This window comes from Heteronotia binoei, chromosome 2, assembly GCF_032191835.1.
Source record: "Heteronotia binoei isolate CCM8104 ecotype False Entrance Well chromosome 2, APGP_CSIRO_Hbin_v1, whole genome shotgun sequence".
NCBI classification, from domain to species: Eukaryota; Metazoa; Chordata; class Lepidosauria; order Squamata; family Gekkonidae; genus Heteronotia; species Heteronotia binoei.
The window spans coordinates 169,857,973-169,879,074 of record NC_083224.1 but is presented as its reverse complement, the minus strand read 5'-3'; the positions used below and the strand labels follow the sequence as shown (position 1 = coordinate 169,879,074).

Here is a 21,102-nt window from a genome sequence, read left to right as displayed (position 1 = left end):
CTTACAGGGCGTACTGTAAGCTCTTGGAGGATTGGCTACATCAGGGGTGTATGGCCTAATATGTAAAGGAGTTCCTGCCACAAAAACAAAAAGCCCTGATTGATAGAATCAGGTATGTCCTAAGGATCTTCTGATAGTAGTAGCTTCTGAAATTTTATCCCATACTTAAAGGGAGTGTCTTTTGTATGGATTCAGCAGCCTAAGTATGCTGTGCTTGGGACCCCAAGATGGTGTAGAGAAAGGGAGTGACTGAAGGACTAGGACAGAGAGTCTGTAACAAGTCTAGATATTTTGTGATGTCAGAAGACGGGCTTAAAGAGATGTGTAACACACAAGGATTCTAAACCATTACTTCTGGGCAAGAAACAAACCTTATATTTTAAATTATCATCCAGCAGCATCCATTATTGTTTGCTTAAGTGGTTATCAAACTCTGTTTTAGGGAATTCTAGGATTCTTTGGAAGTTTGTGTTGCATCAGTAACTGAGTTGGAACAGATACCAGGGCTGTTATTTTTCATAAGTTTAGAAACTGCCCCATTAATTGTACTTTGGGTATAATTACTCCATTTTTTCTTCAAGTCTGGTATTAAAACAGAGGAGAGTGGGGATGAAAACATCTTCAGTTTTATGCCAGTTAGCAACCGTTTGCAGTCCTGGTTTTAAATAATTTATCTACTTCGTAATAGTGAATAGCTAACATAGCCAAATTTGGCCACATGGCAATATCATGGAGACCAAGCAAACCTACTCAGAATGAGAGCATTGCCCATGAGTATCTTTTCTCCTTGATGACTACTGCAATGTGGGGTGCCCTTGTGTTGAATGGATGGGTTATAGGGGCCATATCACTCCAATTTTGTTCCATCTACACTACCTTCAGATTTGCTTCTGGGTTCACTTCAAGATGCTGGTATATTGACCTTTAAAACCCTCTGTGGCCTGGACCAGCTCACTTTAAGGAGTGCCTTTTCTCGTGTGAACCTACCAGTTCATTTTGATCATCTTCAGTTGCCCCATCATCTGCGGTTTTCTCGGTCATGGCATTAAAAGTTTAGAACTCCCTCCCCAAGGAGATTTGTCTGTTTTCCTCTACTGATGTATTCTGTCAGTGAGTGCAAACTTTTTTGTTTAATTCGGTGCACCCTCAGTAATGGTTATTGCCCCCCCTCAATTCTGGTGCTATATCTTTATGTGTTTTTATTGAATTATTTTATCATTGTAAACATTTTAACATGTTCAGATGTTTTCATGTGTGCCACCTTGGGGATCCTGATCCAGTGGCATGGTGGCATAAAATGTTCTAAATGAATAAATGATGTCATCATGTATCTAAATCTGATTGGCTATGGGATCACCTCTTTGTTTCAAGGAAGATGTCTGTTTTTTTAAAAAAGAAATTGGCACTGAAGAAGCAGCCAACTGGCCTTCAAACAGATTTTAAAACATAGCTGGGAGCAGCAAAGAGTGTGTGTGACTGGGGTGGGGGGATGCTGAAGCTGGGGTGGTGTACAGTTACAGAGTTAACATTTTGTCCTTTTGCACATGTACCCACCAAACTGGAAAATCAGTGGTTTTGTTTCACTGGGAGGACGGGGTCTTAGTTACTTTGCCAGCTATTAACTGGCTGAGTTTCTGTCCCTTGTCACATACAGTTGTTACAATTTGTGGGGATGCCTTCCTCTGATGGGATTCCATGAGGCTGCATAGTGCCTCTGAATGATACAGCTGGGCCCATGGAGCTGATCACAAATGTCTGGCTTCTTCCCTGTACCATCTGGTTGAGAGGCATTGGGAAAGACTCACTTTGGCCTCACCTGTACCATGCCACCATTTGTATGAGAAAGTAGCTTCTCTGCCAATCTGAAGTTGAAATTGGGTCATCTTTAGACTTCTTGGCTCCTTCCAAGAGAAGCTATCTCCATTCTCTTCCAGGGCTGTATAATGTCTGCTTTGCAGGCAGAGATCTTCGCATGAAAGGGCTACACGGTTCCAAATATACTCCAGGATTGCGGATGCACAGGTGTCCCTGGTTAGTGTCTTGCCAACAAAGTTCAATCCAGTCAGTTATAATCCGTTAGATTCAACCATTTTTTTCTGTTGGAGAAAAAGAAAAGAGGAGGTTTCCCTTTAACTACTAAAAAGGACTGTGCTGGAGAACTGCGTGGACCACATCCATGTGGTATGAGGAGCAGAACTGGGCAAGAATTGGGCAAGATTAATTTTTTAAAAACTGTCTGCATCCAGCCCAGCAAGTGAAGGTGCTCTGCAATTTCCTTTTGAGACTTCAACAGGAGGCCAGTCAAAGGGAGTGCTTGGTGGGTTGTAATAATTGTGTCAGTAAATTATATCTCCTTCTTTACTTTATGAATGAACCACAGAATTTATTCTAGACCAATACATTTATCTTAACTTTATTTTTTCACTAAGGCACACTGGACTTCACCCGGATACCGTTAAATCTGGCAGACTTCTTTAGGTATGGCGGCAAAGACTTTTCTGTTTACGGTATAACTGGGTATGATTGGGGAGCAGCATTTTGATCAGACTCTGAGGGATGATTCTATGTACATGTTAATACCTGGCTCCTTCGGTCATGTCCTTACACTCCACAGAAACTCATTTGTATGGTACCAGCTTTAAATGTGTTCAAGTTTTCCAATGCTTTTCTCTGTTCGAGTAATTCCAGATGTACTCTAGACCAGGGGTGGCCAAACTTTCTTAATATAAGAGCCACATAGGATAAATGTTAGATGCTTGAGAGCCGCAAGACATGAATGTGAGATGTTTGAGAGTCACAAGACAGGAAGGCAGGCAGGCAAATAGATGGAGGGAGGGAGAGGGGGAAAGAAAGAACTTTAATTTTAAATGCATTCTCCAAGCTGGCCCAAGCTGGTCCAATTTCCCCAGAAGGCTTCATTGCGGAGACAGGGTTTGAAACTTAACTTTCCTAGATCCTAGGCTGACACCCTAACCACTACACCACCCTGGCATTTTAAGGTGCAGAGAAAAACAATAAAGTTGCATTTCAAATACCTGATTGTCAAAGGGATTGCAAATATTGCAGATAAATCCAGCAGCAAAACCGTGAGAGGACTGGTGAGTATGTTGACAGAAAAAAAAATGATTTAGGCTTTGTAGAGGGAAGATAGATTCAGGTGGGTAGCCATGCTGGTCTGAAGCAGCAGAACAAAGTTTGAGTGACTTATCACCAGGGCTTTTTTTGGTAGAAAAAGCCCAGCTGAAAACTCATTTGCATATTAGACTACACCCTCTGATGTCACCATTGTTACACATAAGGCTTTTTGTAGAAAAAGCCCAGCCATAACTCATTTGCATATTAGTCCACATCCTCTGATGTCTCCATTGTTACACATAAGGCTTTTTGTAGAAAAAGCCCAGCCAGAACTCATTTGCATATTAGACTACACCCTCTGATGTCTCCATTGTTACACATAAGGCTTTTTGTAGAAAAAGCCCAGCCAGAACTCATTTGCATATTAGACTATACCCTCTGATGTCTCCATTGCTACACATAAGGCTTTTTGTAGAAAAAGCCCAGCCAGAACTCATTTGCATATTAGTCCACACCCCCTAACACCAAGCCAGCCGGAACTGCGTTCTGTGCAGTCCTGCTCAAAAAAACCACCGCCCTGCTTATTGCAAAATATGGGAAAGCACCACAAAATACTAGAAGTTTGAAAGCCAAGCATTGTCTTGTGATGGAGGCTGCTGTTTCCATATGGTTGTTGAAATTCCAGACATGTAATGAGGCCTTAGTTGCACTTGAGCATGCGGTTTTTAGGGGGTTTCCTATCAGAGAGTTTACGGGCCAGGAGTGTGTGGGGTCTGTTTCTACAGGACATCTCAGAGGTTGTGAGGTACTGGTGAACTCAGAGCATCACAGTTTTGGCATATTGTGAGTTTCAAAGGCATGTGGAATGATCTGCCATGCATTAAAGCTTAAATGCCCCAAGTCTTCAGGTGGTATGATGGAAGCCCAAAGGGGAAAAAAATATGGGCGGCTCTGGAGATTGAAATAAGACCCTCACATCTGTTGGAGAAGTTAATGGGACAGAATCATTAGGAACAAGATGGCCACTCCTATCACATTGTCTTACTCTCAGTTGCCTTACACCCTGCAAGCCTCATTGGGGTTAATTCCTACATGCTGACCAGCCAGATTTTTGCCTTAAGTTCGGAAGGGTCCAGTAATTCTGGGTGTTTTCAACTATTTTTGTCATTGCTGCTGCTGCTGTTCATGTTGGGGTGAGATGAAGCTCGATCCAGAAGCCACTGACCTTTCTTTTCCCTGCTGTCTTTTCTGCCAGACATGAGGATACAGAAAAGGCATTTATAGTCAAGCTGGATGAAATCCTCGAGATTATTCGATCAGGCAAGAACAGTGTCAACAACATAGGTTACTGTTATTGCAAAGAGATTGTGGAGTCTGTCATCGTGCCCTTGTCTCACCACTGTATGGCTCTGGGGAACTACGCCCGTGCCTTTTATTACTTGCTGGAATGTGCTGCTGCCTACGTACGCCTGTCCAATAACTACATGGTGAGTGGGACATCTCCCTTATTCCCCATCAGTCTCATAACTCCTGCTAACTTTCTTTCTGAGAGCCAGTTTGGTGTAGTGGTTAAGTGCATGGACTCTTATGTGGAAGAACCAGATTTGATTCCCCACTCGTTCACTTGCACCTGCTGGAATGGCCTTGGGTCAGCCATAGCTCTGGCAGAGGTCGTCCTTGAAAGGGCAGCTGCTGTGAGAGCCCTCTCAGCCCCACCCACCTCGCAGGGTGTCTGTTGCGGGGGAGGAAGATAAAGGAGATTGTGAGCCACTCTGAGACTCTGAGATTTGGAGTGGAGGGCGGGATATAAATCCAATGTAATCTTCTTCTTTCTTTACTGTCAAAGTTTTAAGTCTTAAAAGAGGACTGCTTAGATCTAGATATATTTAATGCATTTTGGGGTGTGTTAAATTTATTCTGGAAAAAAGAAAGTTGGATGCAATAAAACTTTACAAATACATCTTAAATTTTGTAAACAAATCATATAGAGCTTTCCCGTTTGCTCATTTTTCTTGCTGGTAAATTCTGGGATGGAGGGGGGTTTCTGTTCTGTATACATATTTTCCTCTAGTGGTCAATTCAATATCACACAAGTTTATTTCTAGCATATCTCCCTGAAGTTTCAAACTACAGGTTTTTAAAATCTGTGTGACATAAAATCAACCACTAGAGTGAGCAAAACAGACGCAGAACAGACGCCTGCCAAAAAACAGGAACTTACCAGCGAGTAAAATGAGAATGCAGAAAAGGCCGTATAGCCATTATTAAGTTCAGTTCACCATCCTAGTAAGAAGAACTTTCCATTTATCATACTTACCTGACTTTTTAACCATTCACCATATAGATTAGTATATTCAACTGTGTATGTTCTGTAGTTTCCCCAACCACTCCTCTTTATTTAGAATTATCTTATTTCCCCAGTAAATAGCAAAGACTAATCTTGCAGAAGTTATGGCATAAATAAATACATTATTGAGCACCTTGAGTAATTTTTTTGTAGTTTGTTTTTGGGTTTTGGTGGGTTTTTCTTTAAAAAACAAACAAACCCTTTAACCTGCACATACTGGAAGAAAGGAATCAAACAGATTACTTAAGGATGAAATCTCTTCAAAGAGCTATGAAACTAAGGTGGAGCCCTGAGCCACCCTCTTTAATTCTGTCCCTTCTTCAATTGGCTCCTTTGGCTCTTGCACTCTCTTTCCCACTCTAGGTCTCTGCACTATCTCTGTGGTGGAGAAGAGTTTGCAAACCTGCCCATTTGCCCCTTCTTCCCCACTTCACACATAGCGGAATCAGTCACCTACATATGAGTCATGGCTCAGAGGCTGACTGAGGTCCCGATGCTATGCATGCTTACTTGAGAGTAAGCCTGCATTAAGTTCCTCCTTGACCTCTGGGAGTTGCACAATATGTGTGAAGGAGCTGCATGTGGCTCCTGAGCCACAGTTTGGCCACCCTTGTGATGGAGGTTTCTAAAATGATTCACGAGTCGGAGAGAGTTGACAAAGAGAAATTTTTCTTCATCTCCCAAAATACTACAACTTGAAGACATCCAGTGAAACGGATGGGCAGTAGCTTTAGAATGGACAAAAAATAAATATTTTTTCACATAGAGAGTGATTAAAATGTGGAATTAATTGCCAGAGACTGTAGTGGTGGCCACAGGAATAAACAGCTTTAAAGGGGGATTAGATAGATTCATGGAGGATAAGTCTACCAATGGCTACTAGCCATGGTGATTGAAAGGGACCTCCACATTCAGAGGCAGTATACCTCTGAATCCCAGAGCCAGGAGGCAACTTCAGCAGAAGGTCTTGGCCTCTATGCCTTGTTGGCCGTCCAGAGGAACTAATTAGCCAGACTAGATGGACCACTGGTCTGATCCAACAGGGCTCTTCTTACGTTCTCAAGTTCCTACAATACTGAGTCACTAGGCTTTGCCCCCTACCCAACCCTGACAAAACCCCACTGGTTTATGTCCCAGCACATACTTCTCCAGGTGTACTTTGGGTTTTACCCCCTAGAACCCAACCTATAGGTTCATGAGTTGACAAGCCTAGAGTGTGTGTGTGTGTGTGGTTCAAATAAAGTTACAAAAAGTAAATTCTCTATCCTTTGGTATTTCTTATCTGAGGCCTTTACATACCTGAATACGGCAGAGTGCCTGTTGAGATCCTTGGAGACCAAACAGAAAGTTATTAGCCAGTTTGAGATGTCTGTTTTGTACAGTCTCAAGGGTGAGGTAAGATGACATCTTCTTAGTTAATACTCTTCGGTGGCACCATCTGGATGCTTCCAGTTGTTACTCCCCTCTCTGTCACTCCCCCTAAAACATGGGAGAGCCTAAAAAACATGGAACATGTTGCCTCCTTGCTGTCAGGAACAAGTCCCATGCAAGTTCTCGTAGAAATTGAGCTTTGATTGGCAAGCAAGAGGATGTTGGGGAACCACTGGCTGGAAGGTGGGGTGTGGCCAGACATGTGTTTTTCCCCAAGGGGTCCTGATTTCACATGTGCATATATAGCTACCTTTTATTAAGTCATACCTTTGCAGTGGCACCCTAAGCAAAATTACACCGTTCTAAACTCTGCTTGGTATGGCACTATTAGTCTGTCAAAGCTAATATTGCCTGTTTTGATTGACAGCAGCTTCTCAGGTCTTTCACATTTCATGCCCTATTCTTGTAGCTAGAGATACTTCAGACTGCATAATGATGCCATGGGCCTGGATCTCCAAGATCAGCTCTCCTGGAGGAAGCGGTAGCTTTGGAAGGCAAACTGTATGGCATTCTATCCCTACTGAGCTCCCTCTCCTCCTCAAACTCTGCCCTTCCCAGGCACTGCCCCCAAACCTCCCTGCAAAAAGTAGAAAGCAAGGGGGACCTGACATTCCCAAGTCAGGGAGCAGAAAGCAGGGGTTTAAATGGTTCCCGGCCATTTAAACTAAGCAGCCGAGCAGCAGGGGCACCACGGCTTTTTAAGTGGAGCAGAAAGCAAGGGTTTAAATGGCTCCCAGCCAAAAACCTTTAAACCAAACAGCTCTTAACCATTTAAACAGCTCAGAGATTTTGTGTTTTCTTCATCAACTGCCATAAATGGCATCAAAATTTATGAGAGTTCATAGCAGTCCTTTAGTTCATCAGCCAGTTCCGTCCCTAGTCAGTTCCCATGGAGAAAATGGATGCTTTGGAGGATGGACTCTATGACATTGTACCCCACTAAGGTCACTGTTTTCTCCAGGCTCCATTCCCAGATTTTCAGGAGTTTCCCAATCTGGAGCTGGCAACCCTACCCCCCTATCCCAACCTGCAGCTGGCAACACCCCCAAGCAGTACTTTCCCAAACTGGAGCAGGCAACAAAGTAGAATTTTTGCTCACAAGACTCCACAGCTTAGAGGGAGCATTGATTGGGACATTTTTTTTGTTTTCACCCACATGCTTTGGCACATAGGCATTCAAATTTCTGGACGAAAACAGGAAATGGTATATGTATCTTTGGTTTCAATTATATATGAACAATTATTTGTTCCCTTGCATATGAAAGGCACTCCATTTCTGATGTGACTGGCTAGCCAAGTTTGTTTGTTTTTTAAAGTTTGGTCCCCAAGCTTTTACTAGCAGAATTATTCACACACCTCTTTACAAACGAGAGATGAATATCTTTGGTTGAGGGACTTCAGTGCACTAGACTAATTACCTTCTGACCAGAGTACCCTAGTGACGCTAACAGTGATCACTGTGCTTTTATCCCACACGTGTCTCTGTAGGTCTCGTACAATATGGGTCAGATTCATTTAGCAAAAAAGATGGAGAAGAAAGCTTTGGATTTGTTGAAGAAAAGTTTCCCGGGGACCATCGTTGGAGCTTTTTTCATGTCCATGGTGGAAACTTCCAAACATATGTCCCGTCAGAAGAAGCAGAATACTTTGCAAATGGTTAATGGGTAGGATGCCAACAAATCTTTTAAAAAACAATTGTGGAGTTATGGCGTTCAAAAGGATCACCTGCTACCCAGTCCCATTTCTGGAACTCAAGCATGAATGGGCTAGGAAGCCTCTTCTAAAAGCAAATAAACCTTCCAGGCATGGGATTGTATCACCTTCTGCTATTTCTTTTTCATGAGCATATTAATCAAAGAGTCAGCATGGTATGTCAGGCTAGATCTAGGAGCTCCAGGTTCCAATCCTCACTCTGCCGTGGAAGCTTGCTGGGTGACATTGGGCCAGTCACACACTCTCAGCCTAAACTATCTTACAGGGCGCTTGTGAGGATTAAACAGAGGAGAGGATAATGATGTAAGCTGCTTTGGGTCTCCTTTGAGGAGGAAGGTGGGGTAGAAATGCAGTAAATAAATAAATAAATTGTGCAAAAGCCCTCTGTATTGAGAAATCATTTTTAATGTTTCACTCAGATCCATCTCAATGTTACTGTTGTTGGCCATAGTCCAATACAGAATTAAGCAGGGCTTTTTTTCTGCAGGAACCCACAGGAGCAGCACTCCACCTGGGCTGGCCAGCACCACAGCTGGCCCGACCCACCATGTACAGCTACGTGCTCCCAGGGCAGGTGGTGTGGCCTAATATGCAAATGAACTCCTGATGGGCTTTTTCTACAAAAAAAAAGCACTGGAATTAAGGATATGTGCAATTTACAGTGACCTGGATGCCCAGGTTAGCCTGATCCTACCAGATCTTGACTGCTAAACAGGGTCAGTCCTGGTTAGTATTTGGATAGGAGACCACCAAGGAAGTCTAGTGTTGCTGCTCAAAAGCAGGCAATGGCAAAACTGCATCTGTTATTCTCTTGCCATGAAAACCCTCTAGGGCTACCAAATGTCAACTGTGACTTTTCCCCCTATGCATTCATTTTTTTAATAAAGAAATAGGGGTACAGGGGGAAAAAAAGAAACAGGGGAATTGGAAATTTAGAAACACGTTTTTAAATATTTACAGATGACGGACATTCAAAAATATAAATGATGTATAATATATGGGATATACGTGTCAGATATAAAACATATTCAAGAATATTTCCTTTCTCAACCTTATTACAGTTTTTATGATTGCAGCTACATTAAAAATAGGGAGAAAAGGAAGGGGAATAAAATAAAAGGTAGTTTAATTCTATTTCCAGACACTATACATCCCGTTTACTTAAAATACTGTATTAGATTAAAACAGATAATGTAATGTAAAATTTTATTTGTATCCCGCCCTCCCCCGCCGAAGCAGGCTCAGGACGGCTAACAACATTTAAGGTGAACAACACAATAATAAAATAATAAATTCATATTAAATTCACATTAAAACCAATCAATGATTAAAACATTCCTAGATCTGATACTGGCGGTAAACATTATTAATCTGGCGGTAAACATTAATTTAGTCATTGGTGAACGTCTGTTTAAAGAGGACAGTCTTGCAGGCCCTGCGGAACTGGTCTAAGTTCTGCAGGGCCCGCACCTCCTCTGGGAGCTGGTTCCAGAATTGTGGGGCCGCAGCGGAAAAGGCCCGAGTGCGGGTGCTTTGAAGTTTAACTTCTTTTGGTCCAGGGATATTCAGTCTGTTTTTTCCCACTGACCTCAGTACTCTCTGGGGCTCATATGGGGAGAGACGGTCCCTCAGGTAGGTCGGTCCTTGGCCATATAGGGCTTTAAAGGTTATGACCAGCACTTTGTACTGGATCCGGTATACGATCGGCAGCCAGTGCAGTCCGCGCAGCCCTGGCCGTATATGCTCCCATCTTGGGAGACCAAGTAACAGCCTGGCCGCCACATTCTGCACTAGCTGCAGCTCCCGGGTCCGGTACAGAGGCAGCCCCATGTAGAGAGCGTTACAGTAGTCCAGTCTTGAGGTGACCGTCGCATGGATCACCATTGCTAGGTCCCGACGCTCTAGGAAAGGGGCCAACTGCCTCGCCCGCCTCAGGTGGAAGAATGCTGACTTGGCAGTGGCTGTTATCTGGGCCTCCATTGATAATGAAGGCTCCAGTAAAACACCCAGGCTCTTTACCCGCTGCGCCGTCTTCAGCGGCGCCCCGTCAAAGGCCGGGAGGGATATTTCCTTCCCCAGAGTGCCACGACCCACATGGAGAACCTCTGTCTTCGCTGGATTTAACTTCAGCCCACTCAGTCTAAGCCACGTTGCAACAGCCCGCAAAGCCTGATCCAGGTTCCCCGGGGCGGAGGCGGGCCAGGACTATAATTGTATAGTCTTCAGACTTTAAATATATGATCTTGCCGCAGCATTGTATTATTTCTTAAATGTAAGGCAGAGGACAGCAACAGGAGAACACATAGTCTGGCATTCTCATATCCCCCCACCCCAATCCTCCACTAACACCCCCCCCTAAAGAAGGCTATGGATGTTGCAATTTTTCTGCCATTTTGGAATGTATTGTTTTATTTGTTGAGATGATATATGTATTTTACTGTTTTTAACTTAATTTATTTATTGTATCTATTATTGTTGTAAGCTGCCCTGAACCCTGATTGCAGGGAAGGGCAGCCTAAAAATCTAATGAAATAAATAAATAAATTACTTTAGTAAATTATTTTAAACTGTAAGTACAAAAACAGGTAAGATATATCATTGAAGCATATTAACAAAATAGGCATGGATAAAATACTAATTATACTAATCGCATTATCAAATATAGACATCTCTGATGAAGACCTCTGATGAAAATCATAAAACAGTATTTCAGTTGCATCTTATAGATCAGACCCAATAAAAGTCAGCTATGACCTGATGGCCATTTTCCTTGGCTTCCCTTACTCACCAGTAATTGCTGTAAACCTTAGAGCTTAACGCAAGAGCCACACAGAATAAGATGTTTGAGAGCTACGAGACATGAATGTCAGATGTTTGAGAGAAGGAAGGAAGGAATGAAATTGATTGGGGGAGAAAGAGGTGGAAAGAAAGCAGCTTTAAATGTGTTCTCTAAGCCTATGCAAAGCACACATTAACATATTCCACAAAGTTCTGACAATGCGAAGTTGGAAGATGAAAGTAGAGCCTCCTTCTCACACACCCCACTTCCTGTTGTGCCCCAGCCTCAATAAGCTGAAGCATGAGAGGTCCAATAACGTGCCAATAGCTCTAAAATGATCTCATTGGGTGTGCTTTCTCCCTTCTGCTTTCACATACCCAGGATCATACAACCCCACAGGGCTTTCCCCAGTAGGGTTGCCAAGTCCAATTCAAGAAATATCGGACTTTGGGGATGGAGCCAGGAGACATTGGGGCGCAGCCAAGAGCAAGGGTGTGACAAGCATAAATGAACTTCAAGGGAGTTCTGGCCATCACATTTAAAGGGACTGCACATCTTTTTAAATGCCTTCCTTTCATAGGAAATAATGAAGGATAGGGGCACCTACTTTTGGGGCTCATAGAATTGGACCCCCTGGTCCAATCTTTTTGAAACTTGGGAGGTATTTTGGGGGAGGCACTAGATGTTATACTGAAAATTTGGTGCATCTATCTCAAAAAACAGCCCCCCAGAGCCCCCGATACCAGCGGCTCAATTCCCCATCATTCCCTATGGGAATCATTCATGGTGGTGCATGATGGCTGTGGGGGTGGGGCTTCCCCCACCGGCCAGCTGGCTGGGGGAGGGGGCAAGCCTGTAAAACCCGTGGATCCCCCTCTGGGACCTGGGGATTGGGAAGCCTATTCCCCAGTGAGCCAGATATCAACTCACCAGTACCGTTTCAGGAAAAAAAATGGGGGGGGGATGAAACCCTTTCTCCATATATACAGCACTCTTAAATTTGTTTCAGATAAATAAAATTATAGATTTATGTCTGCATAGAAGGAGTAGATGCCTATGATTCAGTGATTAATATATGCGAGGGGAAGTTATAAACAGTAACTGAGTTCATACTTCTATATTCTCTCTTTGCCCACCAACATATTCCATGTAATTCCTCCACGAGTGGCAATTCCATTATGAAATATCAGTGATTGTCTCCTATCTTTTGCAGCAGAGAGAAGAGATTAGCTGTTCTTTACCAGCAGGGTCGCTGCCTCTCTGTACTGTGGCAGGCCTTTAGCTTGGATCCTGCTGCGAACAGTAAGAAGTTCTCCTACTTGGCAGCTCTCATGACTGTGAACTGTGCAGAGGAGTCTCAGGACAAGGCCCAGGTATGCCCTTCACTCTGGCTTTGGGGCCTTTCTTGCTTTTGTTGTATCTTTGTCACACAGAAAGCACGTACCTGGTATGGCCTGAAAGTATGACCTCTAGACTGTTTCATGTGGATTAGTCCTCTCTTTCCCACCAAGTCATATTCTGTCAGGGTGGCTAAAGAATGGCAAAGGGGTAGATTTGTTTTCCATTTTTAGGTTGCATGCTTTTGCAGAAGTAAGAATTCTTATAAGAACATAAGAGAAGCCATGTTGGATCAGGCCAATGGCCCATCCAGTCCAACACTGTGTGTCACACAGTGGCAACCCCCCCAAAAAAAGGTGCCATCAGGAGGTCCATCAGTGGGGCCAGGACACTAGAAGCCCTCCCACTGTTGCCCCTCCCCACCAAGCACCAAGCATGCAGAGTATCACTGCCCCAGACAGAGAGTTCCAGTGATAAACTGTGGCTAATAGCCACTGATGGACCTCTGCTCCATATATTTATCCATTCCCTTCTTGAAGCTGTCTATGCTTGTAGCTGCCACGACCTCCTGTGGCAGTGAATTCCATGTGTTAATCACTCTTTAGGTGAAGTACTTCTTTTTATCCATTCTAACTTGATGGCTCAGCAGTTTCATTGAGTGTCCATGAGTTCTTGTATTGTGAGAAAAGGAGAAAAGTACTTCTTTCTCTACCCTCTCTATCCCATGCATAATCTTGTAAACCTCTGTCTTGTCACCCCTCAGTCGACGTTTCTCCAAGCTAAAGAGCCCCAAGCCTTTTAACCTTTCTACAATAATGATGCACCTTCTACACATGACACCTCTGTGTGCTGATTGAAGTTTCAGAAAATAGGAACTAGCATGAGAATGCTCCTTTCCGAACATTCCTGATCATGGGGAGGGAAGCGTATGTGATGTGTAGACACTTCCGCTGTGCATAAGTCTCATGCTTATAACCAAGTCATTGCGTGGAAGGAAGGGGGAAATGCCAGCATATTCATGGCCACACCCTGCATGTGTATTCACTGTACCAAGGGATAATGTATACAGGATTACTGTAAAGATACAATCATATGTACTTCAAATGAATTAATGTTCTGAAGACGAATTCTTAATTAATGAGATGACCATTTTAATGAGTCTGCTTCTAGCCAGTGAACTGTTTTAATATTATTATAGTATTAAATATTTAATTCTCAGGTTAGGTTTTTAATGGCTGAGTTTCAAGTAGTGTGTTCATTATTAGTGAATTCTACGATATTTTATATTTTTTTATTATGTTTTTACATTATAAGCTGGCCCGAGCGGGTGCTCTGGAGAGGTTGCATAGAATTTTTTAAATGAATAAAATAATAAAACAAAATGAACACTTCTGCCCCTGTCCAAAAATTACAGAATATATACTTCTGCATAAATCCCGATTATGCAATTTTTTTTTAAGCATAAATATTACTTTTACACTCATTGTCTTATAAGCGCTGTGGCTTCTGGTTTATTATGGCACCTCTTTTTAAGTTCAGGTGAAGTGCTCCCTGATGGAGATTTCTTTTTTAACAAAATATTTTTATTAATATTTAAAGAACATATAACGTCATATTTTAACAAACAAAAACTAAGATGAAAATAATCTAAACAAAAATAACAAAAAGTTGTGTGTAGTAGTTCAATTCAATTCAAAAAGATAGTTATATTCAACGTTCCCACTAAGCTGCAGAGTCTTGTGAGCAAAAATTCTACTTTGTAATCTACTGACATTAAAGTTGTGAGCTACTGGCGTTAAAGTTGTGAGCTACTGCATAGATTATTGTGCTCTGGGGTCATCCTTCGTGAGCTAAGACAAAAATTTGTGAGCTGGAGGCTAAAAATCTGTGAGCTAGCTCATGCTAACTCAGCTTAGAGGGAACACTGGTTATATTCAGTTATTATTTAAGTACATATTTTAAGTATTATGTTTAATAAATATACCATTTGCTGATAATATTTGGAACTTCACCGCAAGAAGTTAAATAATCGAGTATTGGAAACCAGATAGTTTCAAAATTTGTAGTTTGGGTTGGGTTTGTAAGAAATTTTAAGTTTGCTACAATTTTGCTAATTACATAAAGATTCTCGATCCTGATGGAGATTTCTAAATAAACAACAAATGCCCCTGTTTTTCTCATTTCACAGATAATCTCCTCCTACATGGAATTCTCACTCTGCTGTCAGCTGATTGGCTGTCAGCAAGAATGGATGAAATATGAGGAAATGGCCATCAAGCGTAGTTCATACCTTCGAATTGTTGGAGGAGAACTGTTTATAATAGCTAAGGTGGCGGCATCATTGGCCTACATGAAGCTTTGCTTAGGGAACCTGCTTTTGGCTTCCAGGCTGGGTGAGTTATCCAGACAGCATCCAACAATAGTGACTGTGTAATGAGGAGAGAGGCCCTTTCACATGTTTGCTTTCTTTTCAGGCTTTCGAGCACATGAACTTTGTGACCGGATACATAAATCTAAACTCAACTGTAGTGTTCTCTTTGACCTTTTCAATGCTCTTTTCCTCAGAGCCAGGTATTTTGCTTATATCTTCGTATATTTGACTGTATGTAGTGGTTCCCAAACTTTCTACCTTCAAGGTACCCTTTTCCCATCATCTTTTCTACCTTGAAAGCCTGGTATGTTTGTAATGGATTAAAGAAGGTTCTGCAGAATGTTTTATGCAGGGCCTTCTCTGTAGAAAAAGCCCAGCAGGAACTCATTTGCATATTAGGCCACACCCCCTGATGCCAAGCCACCTGGAACTGCATTCCTGTGTGTTCCTGCTCAAAAAAACCCTGGTTTTATGTAGGATTCAAGTTCAGCATACTGCTTTGGCTTCCTTTACCACTAACAGTCAATCTGCACTTCATATGGAAAATGTAATAGCTGTATGGCACATTGGATTTAGCTAGTAGGGTACCCCCTGTGTTTTCAGGAGCAAAAATGTAACCCTCCCATATATTCAATTCCCTGATCTCTTTGATGCATGAGGCATAAATTTCCTGAGCATTTCCTTCTGCTTCTGTGAATGGCAGACTGTGCTTCAACTGAAAGAGAAAATAGCAAAAAAGACAATTCTAATATGAACAAATGTATTGGCCAGCATAGGTTTTGTGTTATTGTTACCAACCACTTAGGCAGAAACTTAGTCTTAGTGGACCATACACTGAACATGAGTCAACATTATGATGCAGTGGCTAAAAAGGCAAATGCAATATTGGGCTGTATTAACAGAAGTATAGTGTCCAGATCTCGTGAAGTGATGGTATTGCTTTACTCTGCTCTGGTAAGACCTTATCTGGAGTATTGTGTTCAGTTTGGGCACCACGTTTTAAGAAGGATATTTACAAGCTGGAATGAGTCCAGAGGAGGGCAACAAAGATGGTGAGTAGTGTGGAGACCAAGTGTTATGAAGAAAGGTTAAAGGAGTTGGGCATGTTTAGCCTGGAGAGGAGATGGCTCAGAGGTGATATGATTACCATCTTCAAGTACTTGAAGGGCTGTTATATAGAAGATGATGCAGAATTGTTTTCTGTGGCCTCACAAGGTAGGACCAGAACCAATAGGTTGAAATGAAATCAAAAGAATTTCTGGCTCAACATAAGGAAGAACTTTCTGACAGAGCAGTTCCTCAGTGGAACAGGCTTTCTTGGGAGGTGGTGGGCTCTCCTTCTTTGGAGGTTTTTAAACAGAAGCTGGATGGCAATCTGACAGCAATGCGGATCCTGTGAATTCAGGGAGTGGGGCGGTATTTGTGAATTTCCTGCATTGTGCAGGAAGGTAGTCTAGATGACCCTGGAGGTCCCTTCCAACTTTATGATTCTGATTCTGTGATATTTGGACTGATACGATAAACAAAATTCCTGTCTATGTGAAGGTCTCTGCTGTGATAATCCTTGAGTCCTGGCATCGCTCAAGGAGACACCTGATCCAGGAACCTTGCTGAAACTAACAGTGCCATCTTACGTGTTATTACCCAGGGCTTTTTTGTAGAAGAAGCCCAACAGGAACTCATTTTCATTATTAGGCCACACCCCCTGATGTCACCATTGTTTCACAGGATCAAGCCCAGCAGGATCTCATTTGCATGTTAGGCTACACCCCCTGACACAAAGCCAGCTGGAACTGCATTCCTGTGTGTTCCTGCTCAAACCCCCCCCTGCACTTTTCTAAGGGACTGAATTCAGTGAATATGCTTAAAGTAGAACTAAAAGAGTTAAATCTATGGTGTTGTTCTATTGGTGCAGCAGCAGCCGCTCCTATGACACAGTAGCTTTAACATTTTTGGAAGAGGAAAACTGGTCTTTGCTGATACCCCTCTTCCTGCTGCTGACTCCCAATTTGTGGTACCCCATACCATACACACAGCTATGCTTTTGGGTCCACCAGGGGGATTGGATAAAAATATGGAGAAGAGGTCCATCAGTGGCTATTAGCCACAGTGTGTGTGTGTGTGTGTATAATTTTTTTTTTTTGCCACTGTGTGACACAGAGGGCGTTTTTGCACTGACCTTCAAGTGGTGCGACCACCCTCCTCACGCCGGCGGATCTGCAGGGATTTCGCACCAGAAGCGCCGGCGCACCCAAAAGAGCCGGCGACTTACGTCGCGAAACCAGCTCAAACGGAAACCGCCAAGAAGCAGGAAAACGTTTGAGCTGGTTTCGCGACGGAAGTCGCCGGCTCTTTTGGGTGCGCCGGCGCTTCTGGTGCGAAATCCCTGCAGATCCGCCGGCGTGAGGAGGGTGGTCGCACCACTTGAAGGTGAGTGCGAAAACGCCCAGAGTGTTGGACTGGATGGGCCATTGGCCTGATCCAACATGGCTTCTCTTATGTTCTTATGTTAAGAAAGGGAAGTTGTTTTCCTTTAGGGCAACTCCACCTATGCTGCTTAAGATGCAGTTTATGAACATTTCCTGTATGGCAGACCTTCTGGAAACCCTACATAGGCCACCTTGAGTTCTGTAATCAAAGAACGGCAAAGCTAGACACCATGTAAATATAAAGAAGTTGTGGGGCTTCCATAGTTGAGATGATGCATAGTTAGAATCAGTTGAGATGATGCATAGTTGAGATGATGCATAGGTCATTTTGTAGAAACAATAGGTGGTGGAGCTCATCCAGGGATTATGTAGCTGCACCTATTATTCAATGGACAAGGTGGGAGGGAGGAGGTGGAACTCTCAGACAGGTTCAGGAGCTTTGCTCCTGTGAGCTCCCACTGAATCTAAGGCCTGGTTAGAATGCATCTCAACAAATATAACTAGCACTTCTAGGATCTGACCTACTGTAATGGCACAAAGAGACTCTTTCTTTGCTCCACCCTAGTTTTGCTGAAGCTGTCAAGGTACTGAGTTGGTTGGAGAGGCTCTCGTTTCGAGATGACGATATCATTGGGAAGGCCTGCTTCATTTCTGGCTGCATGGATCTCATGCTTTATGCTAGTAAGTCCTGAGCGCTTGTCACAGCATGCCTGACTACACGTGTTGGAGGCAACAAATAAATATTTAAACTGGAAGATGTGGCCATCAGAGAGTAGCCATGGAAGGAATTGATGTAAGGGAGAGTGTTGACGCTTGAACTCAAGGGCATGGTTTTCAAGTTGGAGAAAAGTAAATAGTAGACTTCCTCTGTCTCTTATGGCCCAAGACATTTCCACGCTAGCCTTTGATACCATGGACCCATTCCATTAATTTCTGAGTATGTAGATAGCATTTTGCTTAGCCATTTTCTTTTCTACATGCTATCCTAGTTTCTCCAAGAACTGTAGAAATGTTAGGTGCTTGAGTTGCTATTACAGCACAGTCCTGACAGATGTATACAAGCGTGGCATTATTGTTCCATCTCAAATGGGTTTGTGAATATTGACCGTTTTCGCACACAGCTTACCTCGCAGTCACAATCCTGTTCCCTCCGCAGTGTCTGTCGGATTTCCCACCATCTGCGCTGGAGTTACAGGAAGTGCCGCGGCTTTTGCGTAGCAAACATAAACTGGGTTTTAGCAGCTTACTTTTGCTATGCAAAAGCTGCAGCACTTCCTGTAACTTTGGCGCAGATGGTGGGAAATCCGACCAGAGGGAACAGGATTGTGGCTGCGAGGTGAGCTGTGTGCGAAAACGGTAATTATTTTCTTCATTCATTGAACACTTCTTCATGATTACCTGTTGTAACATGTCAGGTCCATGAATGTGAGGGGGAAGGTGGATATAATAAGTTTTTATTTATACCCCGCCCTCCCCGCCAAGGCGGTTCAGGGCGGCTTACAAAGCATGATATAAATATCATGATATAGCAATAAAACAAAGAAATACAATCAATAAACAGGTGACATAAATAAATACTATAAGTTAACATTAAAATTAATCTAAAAACAATACAATCTCTGTTTGTACAAAATGGCTTGATATTAATTCTGGTTTCATCTTAAAAGGCTAGTTGGAAGAGGGCGGTTTTGCAAGCCCTACGGAACTGATTAAAATCCCGTAGGGCCCGCACCTCTTCCGGTAGCTGATTCCACCATTGGGGTGCCTTTATAGAGAAGGCCTGTTCCCTGGTTGTTTTTAATTTGGCCTCCTTACGCCCCGGGATTTCCAGAAGATTTTGTGAGCTGGAACTCAGTGCTCTCTGGGGAACATATAGGGAGAGGCAGTCCCTAAGGTTGGCAGGTCCTCGGCCATATAGGGCTTTAAAGGTGATAACCAGCACCTTGTAACGAACCCAGTATACAATTATATAAGAAAAAGAAGAGTCGGTTTTATACCCTGCTCTTCACTACCCAAAGGAGTCTCAGAGCGAATTGCAATTGCATTCCCTTCCTTTCCCCACAACAGACACCCTGTGAACTGGGTGGGGCTGAGAGAGTTCTGAGAGAACTTCTCTTGAGAGCAAAGCTCTGAGAGATCTGTGACTGGACTAAGGTCACCCAGCTAGTTTCATGTGGAGGACAGGGGAATTAAGGCCATTTCTCCAGATTAGAGTCCTCTACTCTTAACCACTACATCAAGCTAAGTCCAGCGTTTCAGTGTGGATCAAACTGATCAATGGACAGCTTACATTGAGTTCCACTCACTTCTTCTCCAACGGATTATCAGCCAACCCTTTTACTGAACTTTTTCCTATACCTTCTGGGCCTTTTGTTACTTCAGTTTTGGACTGACGCTTGTTTTCTTTCGCAGGTTTTTCATATAAGCCATTTCAATATTGTCAAGACTTCGTTATTACCAGTGGAACAAACTGCATCCTTGTGTCTCAAAACAGCATCATGCTCAGCTTGTACACTTCTATGGCCATATGGTAATCTTTCATAGCACCCTGGGTTTTCCCTTCTCAGTCCAAAAAGCCAGCCCAATGCTGTAGTTGTAGGTGGCTTGTGGACTCAAAAGAGGGGGATATTTTCACTCATAAAATCTAGCTGTAGAGTGTTCTGAACTGAGGCTCTGTATAGGCAGAAAGCTTGTGTGGCCAGAATAAGAGCATGCTGTTAAAATGGTAGTGAACAGGGGCCGCCATGTTGTGCTGAACAGTAGAAATGACAAGGGTAATTTGGATTATCTCATCTTTTCTGGCATGATTTAAAGAAGAAGGTTTTATATCCCTCTCTTCACTACCCAAAGCAGTCTCAGAGTGGCTTACAATCTCCTTCCCTCCCCCTCCCTACAACAGACACCCTGTGAGGTAGGTGGGGCTGAGAGAGCTCCGCGTGAACTGTGACTGACCCAAGGTTGCCCAGCTGCCTGCATGTGGAGGAGTGGGGTGTCAAACCCAGTTCTCGAGATTACAGCCTGCTACTCTTAACCACTATGCCATGGCTGGCTCTCAAGGACTTAATTTGAGCCAAGGCTCACTGGAGCTGTGCCCTACAACCCATTAGGCCCATTTGTAGAAAAAATCCAGCAGGAACCCATTTGCATATTAGGCTGCGCCCCTGACGTCAAGCCAGCCAGAACTGCGTACCTGTGCATTCCTGCTCAAAAAACACCCCCTGCACGTGGGGATTCTCCAGTTGTACAGAAGAATAAATTATGTTTTCCAAAAGAGGGAGGAAAGGAGACATCCCTGTCCCCCAGCTACCTGATGAGAACTGTAAATGCTTCAGGAGGCACAGGACATGAGAGCAGTTAAAGGATCCAGCATAGTTGTTAACCTGTCAGCCTAGAATCCTGAAAGACCAAGGTTTGAATCCCTGCTACATCAAGATGCTAGATGATCTTGAACCAGTTATTCCCTTTCAACCCAACCTAACCTAAGGTGGTTGTTATTAGGGGAGAATGATGTTGTAAGCTACTTTGTGTCCCGCTCAGGAGCACAGTGAGGTATAAGTATCTAAATAAACAAGCTGGTAACAGAAAAGAGAGGAGAAGGGGAAATAAGCACGGGTGACAA

At 43.2% G+C, this 21,102-nt stretch overlaps 1 protein-coding gene across 1 annotated transcript in view; it reads left to right on the top strand.

The window, feature by feature from the left end:
• Positions 1 to 21,102, top strand: part of LOC132567373 (adenylate cyclase type 10-like) — a 94,534-nt gene that overhangs the window by 65,516 nt on the left and 7,916 nt on the right. Inside the window, exons 23-31 of the mRNA XM_060233047.1 lie at positions 2,430 to 2,478; positions 4,331 to 4,562; positions 6,710 to 6,817; positions 8,342 to 8,517; positions 12,559 to 12,718; positions 14,872 to 15,076; positions 15,158 to 15,254; positions 18,049 to 18,164; positions 19,896 to 20,013. Coding sequence (XP_060089030.1) covers positions 2,430 to 2,478; positions 4,331 to 4,562; positions 6,710 to 6,817; positions 8,342 to 8,517; positions 12,559 to 12,718; positions 14,872 to 15,076; positions 15,158 to 15,254; positions 18,049 to 18,164; positions 19,896 to 20,013 — 1,261 coding nt within the window. The remainder of the gene's footprint in view (positions 1 to 2,429; positions 2,479 to 4,330; positions 4,563 to 6,709; positions 6,818 to 8,341; positions 8,518 to 12,558; positions 12,719 to 14,871; positions 15,077 to 15,157; positions 15,255 to 18,048; positions 18,165 to 19,895; positions 20,014 to 21,102) is intronic.